General features: G+C 41.5%; 1 protein-coding gene across 2 annotated transcripts in view; it reads left to right on the forward strand.

The window, feature by feature from the left end:
- PDLIM3 (PDZ and LIM domain 3) overlaps positions 1 to 19,512 on the forward strand; it is a 67,655-nt gene that overhangs the window by 35,104 nt on the left and 13,039 nt on the right. The window contains exons 2-6 of one of the 2 annotated variants that reach the window (XM_063458118.1): positions 3,182 to 3,333; positions 3,597 to 3,669; positions 8,661 to 8,728; positions 11,319 to 11,573; positions 16,886 to 17,019. In XM_063458118.1, coding sequence (XP_063314188.1) covers positions 3,182 to 3,333; positions 3,597 to 3,669; positions 8,661 to 8,728; positions 11,319 to 11,573; positions 16,886 to 17,019 — 682 coding nt within the window. Of the gene's footprint in view, positions 1 to 3,181; positions 3,334 to 3,596; positions 3,670 to 6,928; positions 7,117 to 8,660; positions 8,729 to 11,318; positions 11,574 to 16,885; positions 17,020 to 19,512 lie in introns of both variants that reach the window. The other variant, XM_063458119.1, reaches the window with a different exon arrangement.

The raw sequence follows: 19,512 nt of genomic DNA on the forward strand, positions 1-19,512 counted from the left end.
CACAAAGGGCTTTCATTTGATAAAGCAGACCCCAGGGTATCTTATATGGTGTATATTGGGCCCTAACGTGTCAACGTTTTGTCACCGATTTATGTCAATGTTTGTAAAACAATAGTAGTAATAGTTACATCTTCTGAGTAAAACAATAAGCCCAATGTATGACCTAGACTCTATTTTGTGAAGTTACAGTGCTGTAAAAGAAACGTGACAAGTTCAGGTTTTTAAGTGTGAATTTTCATGGAGGGTTTTGATTTGTCCGTGTCCCACTTTGGAGCACTTGAGCAGGCTACATATATATTCCAACTACACCATAAAGGCATACCAGCGCAGATAGCAGACACCAGCTGACCCGACACCTATGGCAGCCAGCTCTAAGCAGGCCCTCCGGTGCCCCTACACGACACCTACCGCGGAGACAGGTCCAAAACTGGCGGGAGAAAGGGAGATATGGCAGGCCAACGTGCGCCAAACGGCACAGACCACCGGAACTCAGCACGCGACACCCTACTCTACAGATGTACCGGAGACCCAGTTCCCCAAGCCAGATGCTGCATACCACTCCCGGGCTGTCGTGCAGCACCTCCCAATCAGCCCCACCGGAACTGCAACATATCCAAACAGCCGGACTGCAGCGGGAACACACTAAGCCCACAGAGGGCATAGGCTCAGCAGAGACTTCCGAGGACACTCTGCCAATGTGCCCCACTGATTTCAATCAGCATAACATGCCTAAGGCACAACCATAATCTCCTCTGATATGATAACTCAACCGTATTAATCTTATAAATGTGTAGCACTGGGGATCTAGAGGGTGGATTTTGTTTCCCATACTCAAACTCCCCCAGTTTATTGCAAGCAGCATACTATGTCCACATATCTAGACCTAAGCTGGAAGGCGCAAACTAACTTGGCATGACCTACCACTTGACTCACTACTAACTTACTGCTACTACTAAGCTATGGTTACCTGATAAGGCCTGTAGCTATTATGTAATCTACACGTCTGATGCTTCTTGTTTGGTACTCAATCATCTTGTCACACATGCAGACATGTATGCTTTAGCTAGTCTTAGCAAGTACAATAATGCATTGATTTATAGCGATGTTCTCTCACACCACAGGCATCCTACACAACATAGCGGTAGCCAGTCTGTTAGGTTAAGCCTGTATTCAATATGTTCCTACCGTTATTAACATATCTACGCTTGGAGTTAATTCGCTCAGTTACTCTCTCTTAAAAGTCAATCTAAACGTATAATGCTTAGCCTGTACTTATTATACAAAAAATGTGCACGTTTTTCTCACTACCCCAATTGTTAAACGGGATCAATAGCATTAGGACTGCTGTTGGGGCACCTCAAGCGTGTTTGTAATGTCATTATGCACTGCAAAAAAAGAAAAAAAATAGATCACAGTACTAATACTGTGATCTGTATTTTGATAACTGTAGGCAGTGATAAACTGGCAGGGAAGGGGTTAATTTTCATTTGGACCGGGTAAAGGGGGGTGGGATTTTTTTTTTTTTTAACTATTTTTTTTTTTTTTAACTATTTTTTTTTTTTTTTTTTAAACTTTAACCCCTAGCTACAGCAGATTTGTGATTTCTGTGGGAAAAGCAAGTCTTATGGCTTGACTGGTGGGCAGACTTTTGTTTAACATTGTATTAACTATATATATTGTAACGGCTACCCTGGTAGTGAGAGGGTATCAGCCGTTGGAGACGTCCTTTTCCCTGGCAAGTTGCGGTATAAAAGTAGAGCTGGTAAAATCCCATCCACAAGATCCAGAGAGAGAGTCAGGTTCAGCTGTAAAAAGAGCCAATAATAATAGTAATAATCCAATATAATTCCCTTTCAAGAACGAGACGAGGCTACGTTTTGAAGGGTCAAGTAGAACTGAGTGCTGGAACACCCAGCCTGGTTTTTATTACAGTAGAGTACAAACCGAACACACCCGGGGGAGGTATAAAATAGCCAATCACATACATGGTACAACCCCCACGTCTCCTTCCCTCAGATAAACATGTAACACAATTAAAGCATACACAATTTTACTCAAGTTCTGGATGTACCCCAAAAACAGGTACATCAGCACCGCTTGATAGCTCTGACTCAGGGGAACAACATATCCAAATTCCAGCTCATTCGGTTGAGGGGTTCGGGAGTTATGGGTCCATGAAGTTTTGACCGACCGCACGGGTTCTCTAGCCGAAAAGAGTTCCATAAGTTTTGGCCCTGAGGTCGGTCTCTGTGCGTGCATTAAAACCCCACGAACTCCTTGCCATCCATAGTATTCCTGGTGTTCACTGGAATCTACCGAACGGCCGGTTGTTCGGTAGTTCCAACACGAAGTTATAGGCTCATCGAGGTCTCAGCGGTGTTCGCCTGTTTGCGTATCAGTTTTTAGTTCCATGCGTTCACGGGCAAACACCGCTGTTCGTGCGCAAGATGGCCGCGAACACGTGCAAAGTCACGAAATGGCGGCCACCCAGACACGAAGAGAATGTTTTAAAAGACACAAACGGTTTTCATACCGAATCCCAGAGAAGCAGTTAAACATATTCCAGGTGTCTATAGTCTCTGTACAGCACAGTTAAAGGGCCAGAGTCAGCATAATAAAAATCTATTATGCCCAAATATAGTTTTTAAAGGGAAATTTGTCGCAGGGCAGGAGGTTAGCGATAAGTGCTCTCCAATGCCCAGTGGCAAATGGCAGTTTGTCACATATATATATCCAAATAGGTTATGGTGGGGAAAAATTAAAACCCCTTCCACCTGAAGTCTGTGGATAGTTAATACAATGTTAAACAAAAATCTGCACACCGTCAAGCCATAATACTTGCTTTTCCCACGTTGTTCTGGCTCATATTCAGCCTGTTTTAGACAAAATGTAAGCACTGCCATTTGCTTTGCAAGACAAATGGGTCAGCATTTATGCACCAAAACCACTGCCTTAAAGAAACACCTTTCGCAGAGTAATTTTCAAACATTTAAGAACAAGTCATCTGGCTTCAAATATAGGGGACGACAGATGTCTCCCATGAGCCATTATGAGCACTTAGCTGACACTTTCAGCCAATGCAGGCGAATTCAAAATGAAGGCAGGCCACCCAGGCAATTTGTCAACTGTTTTTTTAACGATATATAAATTATTTAAAATTTACTTGCATTATCTCATTCAGATCTCTCCAGGAAGCAAGTCATCAGTCGCTAACTTGTGTCCTGGTGATGTCATACTTGCTATTGATGGCTACAACACGGATAATATGACACACGCAGAGGCGCAAGACCGGATTAAAGCAGCAACTGATCAACTCTGCTTAAAGATTGACAGGTAATAATGATTTTTTTTTTTTTTTAAGTTCATTCCTTAATATGAGACATGTAGAAAGGTTATGGTGCTTACACTTTAGAAGCATTTTTAAAATATATTTTGGCACTCTGTTTTATGACATTGAATGAATTGAAGGTGGAGTAGACCTGTGAATGTCTTTTTGTAAGCATTTGTCACAGCATAAAGTACAATCATGTTTATGCATGTCAGTTGTTGATACACATTATGCTATTTCTTACTTTTACTTTGAATCCTATTCTTAGGGCAGAAACGAGGATGTGGTCTCCCCAAGTTTGTGAAGATCCATATAAAATAAACCTGGAGGCTGAGCCACAGGTAATAAAAAAAATGAATTTTATAAAATTATATTTATATATTTTCTCATTTTACAATAGGTAGGGCAATCCAAAATCAATACAGTACAGAAGGCATTTGCTAATTCCACAGGGACAGCTTTATGGAATAGATGGTTAAAAAATCTGAGGTGCCAATGTTAACGATTAATGTTAATACTAAGTTATCTCTTCAGACAGTTTTGTTTTTTTACTTGTAGTTACTGTTGTATTTATTCAGGAATATGTTCGTCAACTTTGCTTATATTTACAGGTGCACTCAGAACACCAGAACCAATAGAGCTCAATGTATTTGTTCTGGTGTAAAACGACTGCCCCTTCAGACTCAGAAATGCAGATATCAGCAAACAATGGTGGATTAAGGAAAATGGTTGCAGTGAGTATATAAATATAGCAAAATATCCTACCAAAAACACATACCAGTATAATGTGTAGGATCTTAAATCTTCCAAATGAGGAACAGCACAAAAGCATAACCATCTTCTAAAACACAGAGTGCTAAAACAAACTGCTATTCAGGCAACAAAGTCACTGGGACTCCTCTCTGATAAACTGCAGCAAAATTCCTCCCCCACAATGAATTTGGATCCAAATATGCAAAAAACTTTCACACCGGTGGTAAGCTGTAGATGCAAGTGAGAATCTCTGACTTCTATCACAATGCTGTGCGTCGCTTACAGAAATGAAGGAATAAGTTGCTCCTACTCCAACCGGCAGCGCCGAACAAGGCTTTCTCAAGGAGAGCTTCTGTGTTTTCTATTACAGTTTATGAAGACTGCTATGATTTGGGGCTGTTCATTATTTTCGAGATTTAATACCCTACACATTATACTGGTGTGTGCTTTTAGTAAGATTTTTTACTACATTTATATACTCACCACAACCTTTTGCCTTACCTCAATATTGTTTGTTTGCTGATATTTGACTATTACACCAATACTTGGACAGACAAAAAAAGAAGTATAGCATCCTCCTGTGATGCCACTGAAGGATTTGCGTATGGCTAGGAAGAATTTTTTTATTTTAAGTATTTGGAAAGCTTTTTTTGCTGTACTGTCATTTTAACAAAAAGAGTCATCTTTATGTTCATTTAAAAGGAACTGTAGGCAATCCATGGGTAGGAGCCACCAGAATGTTTCTACTACTTTTTTTTTCATCCCTTTACTGCCACCCACCATGGGCTATTTATTGACCCCCTTTACCTACACCTCAGTGACGTCTGCCATTTTCTGACTGCTCATATTTTCAGACTCCTATAAGTTTATTGCACCTTGATACGGTTTTATTTGAAACCGTTGGCTGTATTTATTTTTGTCATAAAAAACTTCCAAGAAAATTATTAAAAACTGAAAACACAACCGTACATGTATATAAATATCACATACTGTACCCCTATCCAATGCATAAAACGAGACAGAAGTGAAGTAACGGGTGGAAGGGACCTAATTGAACGGCTGTAGACCATTTATGCCTGGGGAGGCAAATGTGTGATATAAAATAAATATATATATATATATATATATTTCAAATTAAAAATCCAAACTACAAGATTTTATTTAATTCACTCTTTACAGATCATTCTATAAAACAGGAATTGTAGAGAATTGACAATTTAGGTGAAATAGCTAAACTGGAAAAAAATGTCCAACCACGTTTTCTAGTTTTTGTATTTATTTTATAATCTCCCATAATTGTCAATCCCATATAATTCCCCATTAGTGAATAAACTAAACCGTGCATTGTTGGGAAATTACCAAAAAATGTAATTTAAGGGCAAAATAGCTACGTTGAAAAATTCAGTTCAGCTATTGTTTAAGATCAGCTACTACAGCCTTCAATTTAAAATTATGTGGTAAATTCCTGACAATTCATATGTATAATAATTGTATAAAAAGTATTTTGCTTGTCATATCCAGTTTGTGCAGCCCGTGAATAATAGATTTGTTATATTTTATCAATCTATGGGACAGCTCTTGTTGGGAGAATTAACACAATAACATTGTTTGACTGGATACCAATTATTTGTGCCTTAGATCTAGTGAAATAAGAAACTGCAAATTATATAATGAGCAATCATCAGTGTGTTTCTACCACGTAGATGCATTGTTTTCTTGCATGGGTATTGCATGATAACTAGTAACAGCTTTTTATTCATTTGTTTGGATGGGAATTGGGAAGATTTTGGAAAGTAAAAGTAACTGTTTTTGTGTCACTGCATGTGGATAGAAATTCAATTGCTCTTCATAGGAAGGGTAGCTTCAGAACTTTTCATATGCAACCTCCAGGAACAGTATTTGTATAATGTTAAAGAAACACTATGGTCACTCAGACCACTTCATCTCAATGAAGTGATCTGGATGCAGTGTCCCTGTCCTCTTAATCCTACAACAAAATACTGCAAGGTTTACATTACAGGATTAACTCATCTTCAAATGGCTGTCATAATGACAGTCAAAAGAGGCGCTTCCATGGCACAGACAGAGTCAAACTCAGTCACATGATGTGAAAGCCATGTAGGAAAGTATTGTACTTTTTTGTACTCAATGCTTTCCTACGTGGAATTTTGAATGCACACACAGCACCTGACAGGCATGCATATTAGGTCCCCAATATTCCTCTATAAGGAGCATTGGATTGGGCCCCACTGGAGGAGGCAAGGCCTCCTCCATAAGGTTGGTGTTTTTTATTTTGTTTAAGGGGGAACCTATTAAGAGCTAGGGGGAGGGACACTATAGCGTTAGGACTACAGGTTTGTATTCCTATAGATATAATATTCCTTTAACTCACCGAAGTTTAAGCATTGTCCACAACTGTTTCTCACTACAATTATTTGCTGGGGGAATAGACTACACATGTAAAAGGTTGGCAAATATAGCAGATTAGGAAATATTTTCCAACCCTATTTCCACAGCTTGACTAATTAAGTTAATTACCTTCCATGGGTTTTCAAATGCAAAATGGTCTCAATAGTTACTCAATTTATGAACAGAACTCATTCAGCATTTTAAATATGTGGGATATTGTCAGCATGGTTGTGATGTGTAAATTATGCTCTGCAAGGCAATGTGATGCCAATTTTCAGCTACCAAAGGGTAATCAAGTAAAACATTCTGGATGTTTTAACATTTTTAAAACTTTCCATTATGGTGTTTTTTGTGTGTGTTAACTATAATCAGTTTTGCTTGTTGTGTGTTTAACTCGCATGATCTGCAGTTTGGTGTGTTTTATCCAAATGTATCTAGGAGTTCAAGCCTATAGGCACAGGGCATAACAGACGGGCACAGCCATTTGTAGCAGGAGCAAGCATTGGTGATAAAAAACAAGTAGTGAGCTCTTCCTATAACACTCCAATCGGGCTGTATTCATCTGGCAACATTAAAGATGCATTCCACGGACAGATGCGGGGACTTATTCCTAATGCAGAGCAGATGTAAGTATTTGCTTTTACATGCATGGGAATTTGCTGTGACCATGTGGTAGCCTACTGAAGACAGAAAGGGCTGTGAATGATGTGCTATTCAGTCCAAAATCAGACAGATGTAAAAGCTAATCTGTAACAGTACTGATAATTTCATCTTTGGATCGGTCTATTTCTGGGATCTGTACCTTCTGGATCTGTCACGGCCAGGTTTTCATAACCAGTGACAAACTATGCCTTACAAACATGTTACAAATAACCTAGTCACACACGTTTCAACATATGGCAACCACTCCTCATTTTTAAACATTGTTCAGCCACACACCATGATCACTGGGTATAAAAGCCATAATCTTACATTTGCATCTATGGCTTTCTCTAATGAAGGCCTTGATTTAATATTTTTGGATAATCTTTTAAAATATTTTTTTCAAAATATGAGATGGATACTCTAAACACCAAAACAACTTTAGTTCAATTATGCAGTTGTGGTGTGTAGATCATGCCCCTGTTGTCTCACTGTTCAGTACTGCCATTTAGGAGTTAAATCACTTTTGTTTCTGTCCATTTATATTTTCTGTCCCCTTAACCCTGCAATCTAACACAATGCAGTTTCAGAGAAACATCAATGTTTATATTGCAGGGTTAAAACTGCCTCTAAAAGCCACAAGAGGGGGTTCTTGCTTTTTTGCAGAGTTTTAACTCTGTGAAACGATGCTGGACGTGCTCATGCTTTGCAATGATGTCAAAGGTGTAGAGGGACTTCTGTGCTGGAATAACAGTAAAGGTTTGTTTTAACACTTTAATTGCTTAGGTGGGTAGGGCAAGGAGTGGAACAGAGGGACACTATAATATTAGGAATACAGCTTTGTATTCCTACCACTATGGTGTTCCTTTAAGTCAATGATATATGATGCTTACAGCATCCCTTTAGAATATCAAAAAATAAATGATAAATACAAAAACTAACAAAACAATAAAATGTTTATAATAATTTTAGAAGTTTATCCAAAACTATTAAATCACTTTAAAAGCTTATCCAAAACTATTAAATCAAGGCTCAAGTAATTAGTGGCAATGTTGGATACAAACCTTTTTATCTTTATCAGCAACTATATCCTAAATAATATACAGTTATCTAAATCTGATCATAAGCTTGTTGCGTCTATGCCACTAGGTCAACAGTTTCAAATGCATTCTTCACAAAATACCATCATGGAGTGGGACTGGCTGAGCAAAATGGTCCCAGCATGAATTGGTACAAAAAAGGTTTGGTTTTACAGCCATCTCAAATGACATCTCATGTGTTCCGATAATTGATTTTGACATGAAACATTACCTAAAGCAGTATATTTAAATATTTACCACTGTCCAAAAAGAATAATCTACTATGTATACAGGTGTAAAAAAAAAAATAAGAAAGCAGCTGTGTATCAATAAGTCATTCTTTTACTACTTTCCTCAAAAAACATAATGTGCCAGCTGATTAATTAGCATGAAAAAAATAAAGTAATTAAAACAATAGTGATGGTTGTAACTTTGTTTCTGTTCTACAGGATTTGGGGTACTTTGAGCACAAGCATAATGTCAGGCCTAAAGCTTTCATACTCCCTGGTCGTAGCAGGTTATAATATTTTTTTTATGTGTGTTGTGTGCATGTGAATTTTAAGATAAGTCTTTATCCCCCCCCCCTCCCCCCCCTTCTCACTTTCATATCTATGGGTGACGTAACTTGAAAAACGGTGCAGCACTTCTTCTATTCACGTCCACATTGTGCAGAATATAGCTGCAAATATATCTATATATTTCAAAATATATCTATTTTGATAAAGTTTTCTTGGGCGCACAAGTTTACATAATAGATATTGGTAACTTCACTGAAATCAATGTGCTCAGCAGAGAACAAAGATTATTTGTTTAATTACACAATTAACAGCATAAAAACAAAATCTGAAATTATTCCAGGGCTGTCTTAATTTTTCATGTTCCTAACTCTACACCAGTGATGTACTTGTTATGGAGTATTTTTTAATTAAATGTATTGAATATTTTAAATAGACAAAGAAAGCTAATTGTATGTAGTGACGAAATTCGATCACTACAGAGAATATCAACAGACAGTAGAGGAATAAAGAATATGAGAAAGAAAGTAGTGTATGCAGGAGAGAGTAAATAGAGAAGATATGGAATTCCAGGATAAATCATCTCCGATAATTAGCAGGGACTGCAAGGGATATAGTAATGAATTACTTATATACCACAAGTAGCAAGGTGTGATGATAGCATCTGAAAATATTGAGGTTAGTCACTTTGTTGCTGTACTCCCTAGCCAGTGCTAACAGTATCATAAAGGAAGTAACCATAGCATGCACTGTGGGTGGGTAAAATACCTATCTATTCTTAATCTCTTAAGGACCATTTATGGAATGATTCTGACAGGTAATAAGATTAATAATGCCATTGTGAAAATTGTGAGGTCGATGCTATTGATAGGTGCCTCAACAGCAGCAAATGGCGCTATCCCAGCAAATATAAATCGCTGTGATCACAGTGCTGCTGGGACATCCAATCAGCCCCCTCCATCTCGTTGTGAGTTGTTTAATGGGAAAGGCAGGTCAGAGAGACTTGTGTCCTTCTAGGGATAAAATTATGTCAGTGAATTAAATTACTTTTTTACCAAACCAAGCTAAATTTTAACCCTCTCTCTGCCACTCTCTGAAAATACAGTGTTTACATTAAAATGCCTACATGGACAGGGTGTAGACAGTGAATTCATCACAGAAACACACCAGATTTACAAAATAACTAGCAAAAATGCAATATGCATGTAAAAAAACAAAACAAAAAAAAAAAAACCTTTTTCTTTGTACACAAAGAAGAATTTTTACAAAGGCCAGGAATGTCTACATTCACAAATATTAGGCATTAGAGGGGTAATTTGAACAATCAAACTGCTATAATTCCTCAAAATGAGACGTATGTACATGAAATCCATTCATCAAAATTCTAACTGGAAAAGAATTGGGAAGATTCTGATAGGCTATTTCCCTATGAAGAGACAGTTAGTCTCTTCCAGGGTAAAAGGAGAGAGTTTGCAAAGGCTGCAGTTTGTTGCAAACTCTTAAGATATCCACCCAATTAATACATGCATGTATTCATTGGGGTTATATCTACTAAATAGTGATTTTTTAAAAATGATTTTAAGTGTGGAGTGGTCATTTAAAAACACTGTCACATAGTTATCCTTTAAACTACACCTTGTTGGCAATTAAAAGGTAAATTTCACATTTTAAACCAAAACAAACACTTTTTAGAACATTTCCAAGTCAGCTGTGTTTTCAGATTAGCTATTTTGGCCTAAAATATGACATTTACTTTGAATTCCTGACAACTGATATATTAGGGAGTTTATTCACTAAATTCAAATTGTAGCGAATTTAGGAAAATTAGCTACAATTGACAACATGTCATAGCAGACTTTGGGAATTTTTCCAGATCAGCTGGACTTTCAGGTTTCAATTTGCTACAATTGATAGTAATGCAGAAATCCCAAGAGTAAAAAGATTTGTATTTTCAATTTTAAAAGTAATATGTAATATTACCCTCTAGTGAGAAAAATATTGTGTAGTTTTACATGCATAGATGACATATAACCAGCAGTTTTATACATCCACTGGGAGACACAGTTTCCCTTCATCAATATTTACAAAGTATTAGGAAAACACTGGGCAGCATTTGAACACATCTTAAAATTATTTTGTACAGACCACGTCGTGCAGATTAACATGAACATTTTGTGTGCTATCCAATAGTAGGACCTGTGCAGAAGACTTTAAGCTAGGACTTGGGAAATTTAGCATGGAGGAGAGCATTGAGGGCGACCTCAAAGGCTGATATTGTTGCACTGGAATGTTGCTTTTAAACTGTCACAGAACACTTCTATATTTCACATAAGCTGCTAAAACAACTGTTTTGGCCTTCTGTAGATATATTATAGCGATAATAATTTGTCATTTTTATTATAGTACTAATACTAAATCACCTGGGTATATATCCTAACATGCCATGTCTAGTGTTTTCGCTAACCATTTGCACGTTTGCATGCCGATTAGCTTTTTTCGGTGCATGAACCTAGTTAGTCAGTTTTCTATCCTCCTTATTCTGCTAACATCTCTTCACTTGTTTCTGCCCACCTTCACTGGCTGTTCACACAGTGGGAGCAGCACTCCCTCAGGATTTGACCCTGGCAGTGGACGCAGCACCCCTTCCTCTGTTAGCACTATAGATCCCTGCGAGCTGAAAGCTGCCACCAGGATTGCACCTAACATCCCCCTGGAAATGGAGCTGCCAGGGGTGAAAATTGTCCATGCACAGTTCAACACCCCCATGCAGCTGTATTCTGATGACAATATTATGGAAAGTCTTCAAGGCCAGGTTTCTACAATTCTAGGAGAAAAGTCACAGATGAGGTATACACTGTACAAATCTATAGCCATATAGACCAAGCCTTGTAATGTGCTAAACAATTACTATATCTTTATGAAAACAGTGCTTAAAAATGAAATATTATTAACCCAAAAATGGGGGAGATTGATCGACATTTTCTCTTCCAAAAAGTGGTGCAAAAATGTAAAGCAGGAGAAGTCTCCAATGGAATGTGCCTGCTGGTTCCTCTGATTTCCATGATGATTGAAATTGCTTAAAAGTATATGTGTATTTAGCTCCCTACTCTCACACACACCTTATTAGACAGTCTCTGACATGCATACACACACACACACAAACATATTTGGACAACTAGCCCAATCAGCCATTGTCAAACACACTCAACTAATCATATTTATGCACACAGCTAATTCAACACACTCATAACATACCCAGCCAGCCAGCCATTATCACAGACATATTCAACTAGACATACTCTCACATACACCTAATTAACCACACTTAATGGGTACCTGTAACAGCATACGTACTTTTAATGTAAAGATTTTGTGTGTATATAGTGCTAGCTGTTTCAATAACAAATGTATAGACTGAGAGAATTTTTTTGTGTGTATGAAATAGGTATTTCTTCCACTTCTAAGTAAAATCTTTGGCTGAGAAGTGGAAGACTCAGACTCTGTGCCTTCAGTTTGACAAAGGAGAGCAGAAAAGACCTCCCAAAGGAGATCTTACTGCTCTCCCATGCATAGCTCTCCTGAGTCGTTCAGACTCAGACATGCTGGCAATGAAGCCAGTGTACTGGGAGGCTTGCTCTGTTTAGGGTGTTCCCAAGCAGGGCAAACGAATGAAAAGACCCGGAGAAGCAAGGGTGGAACAGAGGTGGTTGATACATGAAGAGTAACACCGACTAAGACGATGTCAGCGCTGGATCTGGTATATGAGGAGTGATATTTCCATTTTGTTCATTTAATACATTATTTATCTTTGTGATATGATACATTCAATCTATTTGGGGGGATTTAAGCAAAGTAAAAAAAATAAAACTACAGGTTCACTTTAAAACAGTTAACTATAACATGCACATAAAAAACACCTTACTAGCCTCACTCAAACATAACCATCCACATAAATTCATGAATACTTAGGTTGCCACTATACAATCTTACATTACAGGTTCTGGTAACTATAGCATTACATCTATAAAATAAAAAATAAGTAGCAGGGTTCACTGGGGTAGTTTCAAGAAAAAATGTCCAATTTATTTATTGCACCACACGAAATATACATACACACGCACACACTTGCTATGGATTCCACCAACACAATACTTCGCTGATGGTATAGAACTTGCATAGGATGACATTAGTGAATTAGTGAGACCATTTTCAACATTCTTATATACATTCTAAGGTTTGTTTCTGGTTGTAAATTTGCTAAAGATTGGAGAACAGCTCAACTTGCCATAGTATGGAATTAATATTCAATGACAGAGATAAAATATTAGGGGGGGGGGGGGGGGAGAGGGAATGCATTTAGAACAGAATGAAATAGGATATGCTACAGTGGAGTTTAGTTGTGTCAGTTAGCGAAAAATAGTCATCAACATAGTATGAGTTGATGGAAGAATGTGCAATTGCAAATTGAATACAAAAGGCAACGTAAACATTTTATTGGTGAGTTTTAATGAAGTTTATATAATCGGAAATGTCCAAGTATAAAATGTCTGAAATCTTCATTAAAAAGTATATTTGATGGTTATAAATCAGGAGTAAGCAGCCTTTGGCACTCCAGATGTTGTGAACTACATTTCCCATGTTTTGCAAGCATTAGGGCTGTAAGAGCATTAAAGGACGAATCCACACCCCAAAAGCACTTCAGCTTTTTGTAAGATCTGCTGCCTTTGCAAGCTCTGTTAATATATACCCCCAATGTATTCATTAGGGATATATATACTGAACCATAATTTTCCTCTTTTGTCCATTTGTGCTGAAGTTTGCCTTACCCGGTTATAAACATTAGTATATGGATTATATAAGTATATTTTTAAGTACATATGAACCATGGGCTTGTCATTTAAAACATTTGATCACATTGATTATAATTAAAATGTAATTTTCTAGGGAACCAATTTGCCTGCAGCCTTGTTTGCAAGAATGCACTTGAACATATCACAAGACACTTATCTTTTACAAGGAGCGCTTCAGTCCAATATAGAGGTTATGGTGACAGAGTAGCTAGACCGTTTAAGAATGTCTCGACAACGTACCTAGCCCATGCTGGGTACCTGTTGCAACCTCCTCTGGCGCCAGAATCTCCTGCAAGTAAAATGAATTAGCTCCACTTATCTATCTCCTACTGTGCAAGGCAGGTTCATTGGCGGAGGATATCAGTTAAGCACTCTTAGCCAATAAGTGTGGCTCTGGACAGCTAGGCTTAGCTCAGTGACATGAGCTTTGCCAGGAAGAGAGACAACAGTGGACACCCAGGTATACTTTTGAAATATTCTTAACAGTTTGACTGCTTACCCTGGGAGGACACCAGAAAGCTGATGTGATTAATGATGGACTGTGTTTAAATGAATACCTTAATTTCACATGGTCAGTATTTGTATCGAATACATAAGGACTCAAAATTAGTTTACCGTATATACTCGAGTATAAGCCGAGTTTTTCAGCCCATTTTTTGGGCTGAAAAACCCCAACTCGGCTTATACTCGAGTCACTGTCTGTATTATGGCAATTTGCATTGCCATAATACAGACCGGGGGAGAGGGGGGCTGGCAGAGCTGTAACTTACCTGTTCTGCAGCTCCTGTCAGCTCTCTCCTCCTCTGCGCCGTCCGTTCAGCACCTCGGTCAGCTCCCAGTGTAAGTCTCGCGAGAGCCGCGGCTCTCGCGAGATTTACAGTGTGAGCTGATAGAAGGAGCTGCACAGACCGCGCGGAGGAGGAGAGAGCTGACAGGAGCTGCAGAACAGGTAAGTTACAGCTCTGCCAGCCCCCCTCTCCCCCCCACTGAACTGCCAATGCCACTGGACCACCAGGGAAGGAGCCCCCCTCCCTGCCATATATCAAGCAGGGAGGGGGGACGAAAATAAATAAATATATAAAAAAAAAAAAAAAAATAATAATAATAAAAAAAATTAATAACAAAAAAAAGGGGGATAAGGACCACTATGGGAGGGGGGGGGGGGGGGGGTATAAGGACCACTATGGGAGGGAGGGGGGGGGATAAGGACCACTATTGGAGGAAGGGGGGGTATAAGGACCACTATGGGAGGGAGGGGGGGTATAAGGACCACTATGGGAGGGGGTGGGATAAGGACCACTATGGGAGGGGGTGGGATAAGGACCACTATGGGAGGGGGTGGGATAAGGACCACTATGGGAGGGGGTGGGATAAGGACCACTATGGGAGGGAGGGGGGTATAAGGACCACTATGGGAGGGAGGGGGGGGGGATAAGGACCACTATTGGAGGGAGGGGGGGTATAAGGACCACTATGGGAGGGAGGGGGGGTATAAGGACCACTATGGGAGGGGGTGGGATAAGGACCACTATGGGAGGGGGTGGGATAAGGACCACTATGGGAGGGGGTGGGCTAAGGACCACTATGGGAGGGAGGGGGGTATAAGGACCACTATGGGAGGGAGGGGGGGGGTATATGGACCACTATGGGAGGGAGGGGGGTATAAGGACCAATATGGGAGGGAGGGGGGTATAAGGACCACTATGGGAGGGAGGGGGGGTATATGGACCACTATGGGAGGGATGGGGGGGGATAAGGAACATTATGGGAGGGAGAAGGGGGATAAGGGCCACTATGAGAGGGAGGGGGTGGGATAAGGACCACTATGGGAGGGGATGGGGAAGTAAGGACCACTAGGGGAGGGGAGGGTAAGGACCACTAGGGGAGGGGAGGGTAAGGACCACTAGGGGAGGGGTGAGTCAGGACCACTGGGGGGGGGGGGGGGGGGGGTGAAGGAACACGGGGGTGGGGAGGTAAGGACCACTGAGGGAGGAGGAGGGGAAGTCAGGACATATGGGGGGGGGGGGGGCGGCAAAAATTTTTTTGCCTACGGCGGCAAATATCCTTGCACCGGCCCTGCACACACTGCATTCACACACTGCATTCATACACACACACACTGCATTCATGCACACACACACTGCATTCATATACACACACGCTGCACTCATACACACACGCTGCACTCATACACACACGCTGCACTCATACACACACGCTGCACTCATACACACACGCTGCACTCATACACACACGCTGCACTCATACACACACGCTGCACTCATACACACACACATACGCACACACTGCATTCATTATACACACACTGTAAATAAATATTCAATTAATATATTTTTTTTAGGATCTAATTTTATTTAGAAATTTACCAGTAGCTGCTGCATTTCCCACCCTAGTCTTATACTCGAGTCAATAAGTTTTCCCAGTTTTTTTGGATAAAATTAGGGGCCTCGGCTTATATTCGGGTCGGCTTATACTCGAGTATATACGGTACTTTTAAGTGAGCCTGTCATTACAGGTTCACTTTTAAATTCCACACAATGAATATATCATTCATAAGAAATAAATTATATATTCAGCGTAACCTTTTCAGATATTAAAACCAAGCATCATAAATATCACAACCTGCTGTAGTGTTACGAGGCCAGAAGTACTCTGATCCAGTTCCCAGGTAAAGGAGCAAACCAGTCTGTAATAGTTTGCCGTATCACCTGGCAGACTCCTCTTCTGCTGGGTGACTGCAGAAACATCAGCTGACCGGTCGCAGTCAATGGATGCCACAACATGCATGCAAACTTGCACAGAAATGATATTTGTCAGCCCAGATCTCTTGTTCCGAGCTAGCGAATGACACCCTATGACACTGCCAAGGGGTTAGAAATCTGTTTGTGCAGTATTTCACTGTTAACTCTGCACATACAAACTCCAGGCACTCTGACCACTTAAAATGACTGAAGTGGTCATGGTGCTTGCAGTAACCCTTTAACCATCATCTGTCCTTTGTCTCTATATACGCTTTTCAGTGAATGTTACATTATTATAATACCTACATCCAGTCAATCATTCTGTCCTCCCTGTCAGTCAGAACTGATTGACAGCTGAGAGAGGAGCCTAATTGTAAACAGGATTTTCTCCCAATATACACGTTCTGAAAGCACAATGAAGAAGTGAAACTTTATGAACTACTAAATTAAATGTGTGTGTACAATGACTAATACATTTTTATTGTCAGCCATGTATCCCATGTTATTTTTTTGTGATTGGTATTCTTTTCATTTAATCCTTGTCCAGTGATCCAGTCCCAGCAGGCAATGTGCCTCAGTCAGATGTATACAGGCTTCTTCATGATGAAGAGGAACACCTGAGCAAGCCCAGGCAGTCTGGTTCTTTTAAAGTGCTGCAGGAAATGGTTGACGATGACCCTGGTATGTAGGTGGTTGTGCATTTACTACATTTTAAAAACTTTCTCTACTATAGTTGCATTTCAATTATAAAATCTTTATGCAAAAGCCTGTGAGGTTAAAAAATCTCTACTGATGTGAGCAACAGGCGAAAGTTTTACTTTGTGGGACTTTGTCCCTCTTCCCCAGCAGACCCCTCCCCTCCTTTGCTCCCCTTGGTATCCTTTAATTTTGTTATTAAAACAAATAAATAGCTCAATCTATTGCTACATTAGTTATTCAGTTGTGCAAATTCTTTTTTAAAAATGAAATGTTGCCATTTTTAAAAAAAACACAGGAAACTGAATTAGAAGTATTCATGGGGGGGGCATGGTTTGCAGCCGAGCGAGCTGGACGTGTCCGGGTAGAGCTCCGCTGCGACCACGGTGCCAACAGCCTACACAAGCCGAAATTCGACGCAAATTCTGATTGCCAGAGCGGGGGAACCAAGATGGACAAAAGGGCCCGAGGAAGCAGGCGAAAAAAACGTCGGAGACGGTTACATCGGTCTCAGAAATGTTCGCGGCCACCCGCGCTGTGCGACTGAGCACCCAAGATGGCGGACGGGACGGCCTGGGGACGCCGCGCTCTCCCTCGAGCCTGGGAAGCAGTGTCGCCGCAGGGGCATCGGACACAGACACGGGTCAAATATTGGCCAAACTGTCAGAGGTGCGCACTTACCTGGCCACTGAAATTGTTTGTAATACTGCTGAAGTGAAGGCCGAGATCCAGGCCCTGGGCGCGAGGACCGCGGTGCTCGAGCACCGGATGGAAACCACAGTCTCGGCCCATAACGACTCTGCTGCCCAGATCAACACGCTGACGTCCCAACTGCTAATGGCTGAAGCAGCGATCGAAGACCTCGGCAACAGGTCTCGGCGGAACAATGTTCGTCTCCGTGGCCTCCCGGAACAGGAGGGAGAAGGGTCCCTCATAGACGTAGTCTTGGGCATTTTTAAGCCGCTTCTTCCTGAAGTGCCAGAACATCTGTGGCACATTGAGCGGGCACACCGGGCGCTTCGTGCCAGAAGGGCGGAGGATAGAAGGCCGTCATAATAAAGTTCCTGTCTTTTCAGACGAAGGAGGCCTTGATGAAACGGGGCAGGGACGGCCCCATTACTTATAGGGGGACTGACCTGGCCCTGTACCAGGACTTAACTCCGGCTACCCTGCGAAAACGGCGAGAATGGCGCCCTATCACCGAACTTTTGCAGCAGGAATCGGTCAAGTATGCCTGGGGTCACCCTTTTCATTTGCTGGCCTTCAAAGATGGCCGAACCAAAATTTTGTTTGCAGATGGCGACCCGGCGGGCTTCCTGAAAGAGCTGGGGATCCGTCTTCCGGAGGGCTTTGCGGTTCCGAGGGCGGCGGCGGAGGTCCTTCCTGCCCTTCCTCGTGAATGGTATGCGGCTGGCGAGTGAGGACAGTCTTTTCTACGCGGCTGTGGGTCGGCTACCGGCGGTTCCAGGTGGTGAGCTTTTCTGGGTGGGCCCCTGTTTGGGACGGCGGGTTGCGGGGGTCATCTATCCTCTCTTTAATTTTTTGCTTAAGACTGGCCCGGGTTTCTGATGTCCCTGGTGGGGTTCCCCCGGATCGGCTTTTCTCCCGGCCTCGGGTGGGTGCACTATATTTGGGGCGGGCTAGGGTTTTCTTGTGCTGCTGGACCTCGCTTTCATCTCCTTGCGGGCCCCTTGATTTAGCCCCGGCTCCTATCCGCTTCTGTGCCCCGGGGACGGGGGAGATCTGCTGCATGGCGTTGGAGGGTCCTGCCTGTATAACCCTGCGGGATTGCTATGGCAGCAGGCGATTTTTCATTTTTTTACTTCACGATGTTTATTTACTTGACTTTTGCATCCCTATACCGGGGGCCTCGGGACTGGTCTAGGAGGTGGGTTGGGGTTTTTTGTGCGGTTGGGGTGTTGGATGTGTAATATGTTTTGACTGTTAACGGTTGCCTTGTTTTTCAGATGGGTTTCGTGGTGGGTATGGCCTTCATAAGGTTTTACACTCGACTCTGGAGGGGTATGGCGGTTTATATCCCGGCCATGTTTTCCACGTCCAATTGATGCTGGGACACAAGCCCTATGCTTTGTATATGCCCCCCTTCTCTGGGTATGCTCTGTAATGTCCCTTATTATAGGTTCTGGGCCCCTTTGAGTACATATAGCCTCTAAGCTACTCGTGGGGGGCGGTTGCTCCCTCTGGGGTTGCGGGGGGTTATGGGTTTCCCTTCTCCCCCGTCTGATGTGCATCCCCCGCTTATTCTTACTATTATTATCATTATTAATGTTTTTTCTGTATCTCTCTGTTTTCTCGCGTTCCGGGGGGCGGGCGGGCGTTTCCGTCCCTGCGGATGCTCCCCGGAATGTGTAGAATGTGTAGCTTTGGGCTGGGGGACCCCGTTTAGGGGGGGTGTCCCTCTCCCTCGTGGTCTCCCCCAGCCCTTGAGGGTCTTTGTCTTGTGCGGATGTTTCCCTT

This window comes from Pelobates fuscus, chromosome 6, assembly GCF_036172605.1.
Source record: "Pelobates fuscus isolate aPelFus1 chromosome 6, aPelFus1.pri, whole genome shotgun sequence".
NCBI classification, from domain to species: domain Eukaryota; kingdom Metazoa; phylum Chordata; class Amphibia; order Anura; family Pelobatidae; genus Pelobates; species Pelobates fuscus.